The sequence below is a fragment of the Balaenoptera acutorostrata genome, chromosome 9 (genome assembly GCF_949987535.1).
Source record: "Balaenoptera acutorostrata chromosome 9, mBalAcu1.1, whole genome shotgun sequence".
NCBI lineage: Eukaryota > Metazoa > Chordata > Mammalia > Artiodactyla > Balaenopteridae > Balaenoptera > Balaenoptera acutorostrata.
In genome coordinates this window covers 101,244,360-101,249,525 of record NC_080072.1, presented here as the reverse complement: position 1 = coordinate 101,249,525, position 5,166 = coordinate 101,244,360, and the positions used below count along the sequence as shown (strand labels likewise).

At 39.3% G+C, this 5,166-nt stretch overlaps 1 protein-coding gene across 1 annotated transcript; it reads left to right on the top strand.

The window, feature by feature from the left end:
• Positions 1-1,877: 1,877 nt before the first annotated feature.
• Positions 1,878-4,215, top strand: LOC114235806 (ATP synthase subunit ATP5MPL, mitochondrial-like; the record flags this gene model as incomplete). The annotated part of the gene is made up of 2 exons (XM_028162450.1): positions 1,878-1,893; positions 4,058-4,215. Coding segments are annotated over 2 exons (174 nt in total), but the record flags the coding sequence as incomplete, so codon positions are not given.
• Between the last annotated feature and the right edge of the window lie 951 nt (positions 4,216-5,166).

The window sequence follows — 5,166 nt, the reverse complement described above, 5'->3', positions numbered from 1 at the left end:
CGCAACTAGAGAAAACCCGCGCAGCAGTGAGGACCCAATTCAGCCAAAACAAAACAAAACAAAACAAAAACAATAACAAAAACAAAACAAATAAGCAAACTCATAGAAAAAGAGATCAGATTTGTGGTTTCCAGAGGCAGGGGGTAAGGGGAAGAGGAATTGAATGAGGCAGTCAAAAGGTACCAACTCCCAGCTATAAGATAAATAAGTACTAGGAATCCAATGTAAATGGTAAATATAATGAACACAGCTGTATGTTATATATGAAAGTTGTTGAGAAAGTAAATCCTAAGAATTGTCATCACAAGGAAAGAGTTTTTTTTTTATATCTTTAATTTTGTGTCTATATGAGATAATGAATGTTCACTGAACTTATTGGGATAATCATTTCATGATGTATGTAAGTCAAATCATTATGCTGTACACCTTAAACTTATACAGGGCTATATGTCAATTATATCTCAATAAAACTGGAAGAAAAAAAAAGCTGTATATGTTACTCATTAGCTAATTAAAAATTTTTTCCCGGCATTGCTGCTAATTAACTCTATCCATATAATATGGTTACTGTCTCTCCTCTTCCTTTGAATTTTTTTTTATAAATTTATTTATTTATTTGCTTGTTTTTATTTTTGGCTGCATTGGGTCTTCATTGCTGCACGTGGGCTTTCTCTAGTTGCGGTGAGCGGGGGCTACTCTTCGTTGCGGTGTGTGGGCTTCTCGTTGCGGTGGCTTCTCTTGTTGTGGAGCACGGGCTCTAGGCACACAGGCTTCAGTAGTTATGGCACGTGGGCTCTTGAGGGCAAGCTCAGTAGTTGTGGCGCACGGGCTTAGTTGCTCTGCAGCATGTGGGATCTTCCCGGGCCAGGGTTCAAACCCGTGTCCCTTGCACTGGCAGGCGGATTCTTAACCACTGTGCCACCAGGGAAGCCCCATCCTTTGAATATTAATCTTAGTATCTTTCTTTGACTGTTTGGCCTACCCACTGTAGGGCACACCTATTTTTGTTTGCCTAGCACCCTCCCTTCTGAAAACAGTGCTCACTACCCACCCTTGCTCCTCCAGCCAAGGGATCCCAGTAGAACGTTCCTCTTCTTACCCAACTCTGACTGGCTGGCCCAGGGATGGACAATGACCCACGTTAACCAATCACAGTTCTTTCCTGGAACTATTCCAGCTGAACTGAAGGGGAAGCGGGGTCTTTGCTCTCTGATCAAGATGGTCTCATGTTTGCTTAAGAAAGTCCCAGATGGGTATTGTCATTTGCAACCAAAAGGTTTGACATATATACCTACTCTTTTCCTATAATCTTAGCTGCAGTCTTTCTGGTTGTATAACTTTATTACCAGCTTTGTGGTCAGCAAATTAAAACAAAACAAAACACATGTTATAATACTTTTGCATTGTCCTATTTCCGTTTTATAACCCAAGGATCTTTTAATAGCTCTAAGGGTCACGAGAGAGAAGAGATGAGTATAGGAAGGTGTTTAGAAACCACATCACTACGGAACATTGCAAACATTTGAGTATTCAACTAGAAAAACAAATAAACAGCCTCTGGGGAAGGGGTGGTGGAAGTAAAGCTCTTTGCGATTATTTGAAAAGTTATATAGAGAAGGAAGTGAAGTTTGTTGCTCCTCATTTTTATAGAGGCATCAGTCCCCAAGACTGGAATTAGCAGAGTCTGATTGTTGTTCTTTATAAAGAGAAAATACTTTCTAATAACCAAAGTGTACCAAAAATGAAACAGGATTCCACTCAAAAAGTAAGATTCCTTGCAGCGTAGCTTGCAGGATCTTAGTTCCCTGGCCCCAGCAGTGAAAGTGCCAAGTCCTAACCAATGGACCGCCAGGGAATTTACCTCCCCCTTTTTAAAAAATATATTGGAGTATAGTTGATTCACAATGTTTTGTTAATTTCAGGTGTACAGCAAAGTGAATCAGTTATACATATACATATATCAATTTTTTTTCAGATTCTTTTCCCATATAGGTTATTACAGCGTGTTGAGTAGAGTTCCCTGGGCTATACAGTAGATCCTTGTTGATTATCTATTTTATATACAGTAATGTGTATATGTTAATCCCAATCTCCTAATTTATCCCTTCCCCCCACCATTTTGTCTTTGGTAACCATAAGTTTGTTTTCTACATCTGTGACTCTATTTCTGTTTTGTAAATAAGTTCATTTGTACCCGTTTTTTTTAGATTCCACATATAAGCGATATCATATGATATTTGTCTTTGTCTGACTTACTTCACTTAGTATGATAATCTCTAGGTCCATCCATGTTGCTGCAAATGGCATTATTTCATTCTTTTTTCATGGCTGAGTAATATTCCATTGTATATATGTACCACATCTTCTTTATCCATTCCTCTGTCGATGGACATTTAGGTTTTTCCATGTCTTGGTTATTTTCAATAGTGCTGCAATGAACACTGGGGTGCACGTATCCTTTTGGATTATGGTTTTCTCTGGATATATGCCCAGGAGTGGGACTGCAGGATCATATGGTAGTAGAGGTGATTGTTTAATGCCTCCTGAGTGAGGGATATTACTTGGTGTTGAAGTGGAGATGGAGATGGGAATATTGCTGGAGAGAGAGGTCAGAAACTCGGAGCTCTGCCTAGGATTAGGACCAGGATTCTTCTGAGACAGGAATAGGTTCTCATCCTGTATCCCGCCATGATGGAGCATCTAATCATTAATGTCCCTGATTGCATTCATTTAAATTATTTAAATGGTAGCTATATCTGGCCTTTCTGGATCTTGGTTCTCTCAAATAGGAAATGGGAAACTTGGACTAGCTTAGAAGTCTCCAGACCTTCTTATTAGGGATCAGAGAGGGAGGACTGATAGGAAATTCTAAAGGTTGGAGAGGTGAGGAGATGCAACATCCAATATTCCACATACAATGCTCTCTCCCTCTCTCTAGGCATTGGAATTGTGTTATGGCTGAAGAGGTAAATGGAGGGAGAGAATGATGGCGAGTGAGGGGGTATAAGTAGGACTGGTGACATAATTTGTAGGGCCCTGCATAAAATGAAAATTCAGAGCCCCTTGTTAAGAATTTCAGGATAGCAACAGTAGAGCATTAAACCAAGTGCAGTGTCCTTCTAAGTGCAGGGCCCTGTGTAACTGCACAGGTCATGCACCAATAAAGCCAGCCCTGGGTGTATGACAACACCTGTATCAGTTGGAGCAATTTTATTTGAGGCTCCTTGTCTAGATAATTTCAAAACTCTCCTTTGGCTACAACAGGGGATATTTCAATCAATAAATCAATCGAAAGCTTCACTGATCATCTATATACTAAAAAATTTGGTAATTCTATAAGTAAACCATAGAAGGAACAAATAAACGCCCAACAATTACTAAATTTCTCTGAATTTTTCTAAAATTGGAATGATCGTGGATTTGGCTCATTATGACAATCTGTTCCCAAAGAGGCCTGTCAATTAAGGGGATTTGCCTGCATTGTTTAACATGCATTTTATCCCCGTTTGTCTTTATTCGGAATCAAGTGCATACAGTTATCCTTTCCTCTGGGATTGGTGTCAATGAACCATTGTTCTTCTCTTATTCATTCAGCAACTACTTACTGTACCTTCTGAACATTATATGCCCCACACTGTGCTAAGTATTGAAACCACTGGGGACAAGTCTACAAAGAAGGATGGCTGGTGTGATGGGGTGAAGAGTCATCTAACTCATCTAAAGGAAGACAGTAACATGAGCCAAGGCATGAAGGTCAAAATCTTAAATTGGTCATTTGGTATTCAATCCTTTTATGGGTCACCAAAAAAAAAAAAAAAAAATCATCAGTTGGTGACCTTTCCAAGTTGTTGGATGTGGGGCTTTGGAGTGGCCTGAGCCATTGGTTCTGCACAGAGATGCTTCAAAGCCTTATTTAAAATGTTTGAGGAATTCCCTGGCGGCCCAGTGGTTAGGACGCTGCGCTCTCACTGTCGAGGGCCGGGGTTCAATCCCTGGCCGGGGAACTAAGATCCCACAAGCCACACAGCGTAGGCCTCTTTCCCCCCTCAAAAATAAGTTTGGATCCCCAGGAAGCCCTATTATATACAAATTTACCAGGAAATTTGGGGAGGAATGGGGTTGATGGGCTTCATCGTTTATGAAATCAAGAGTGCTGGTAAAAGAAGTAATGCTTTGAAAGTTTTGAGTCCTGAGTCTGCGCATGGTCATCATTAACCAACTTTACTTGGAGTGCACATCAGGTGGAACATCAGTCTGTCTGTAAATTTAAGCAAGCTCTGTTAGATGGGAACATGGAACGTTACTCTACACATGGCATGAAGAAATGTACCTGTAAGATGCCAGAAAAAAAAATTGGGAAATGGCAAAGAATCCAGTGTTGCTGGAGTGTAGGATGTATGTGGGGGATGACGTGGGAGGTGAATATAGAAAGGGAGCTTGGAACCAATAGTGGAGGGTCTGGGAATGTCAGAGGAGTTTGTCATTGATTCTATGAACAAAAAGGAGTTTTTGAGCAGGAAAGTGCCAAGATCAGAGCAGCCCTTTTAGGAATTTAATTTGTCAGTCACACCTGGCACTAAGTGGTAGCAATTCTTATTATCTTATTATGTAACAGTTTAAGCAGTATGTATTTAGAAAAAGTAACCACAAACAATGTACAGCAATGCCATTTCCCCATAGTCTCCCCAGTCTGTTGAACTATCGACTATCATGGTCTAGCTCTCCATGTATTTAGGCCTTCTTCAATTTCTCAGTAGTTCTCAATCATCATTCATTAAATTCATCCCCAAGGATTTTTCTTAATACTAGTATAAATAATACTTAAAAATTATTTCCAATTGTTTATTGCTAGTGTATAGAAATATAATTGATTTTTTAATGTTGAAATTATATCCTGTGACCTTGCTAAATTCACTTATTTCTATTAAGTTTGGGTTTTTTGGGTAGATTTTTAGAATCATTTTCCAAGTACACTATCATGTTGTCTATGAATAAAGTACTATTATATCTTCCTTTATAATCTGTAAGTCTTTTATTTCTTTTCCCTGTCTGTTTTACTGGCTAATACTAATAGAATTGTCAGAATAGACATTCTTGCTTTGTTTCCAGTCTAAGGGGAAAGCCTTCAGCCCTTTAGCATTAAATATGATGTCAGCTGTGGGTTTT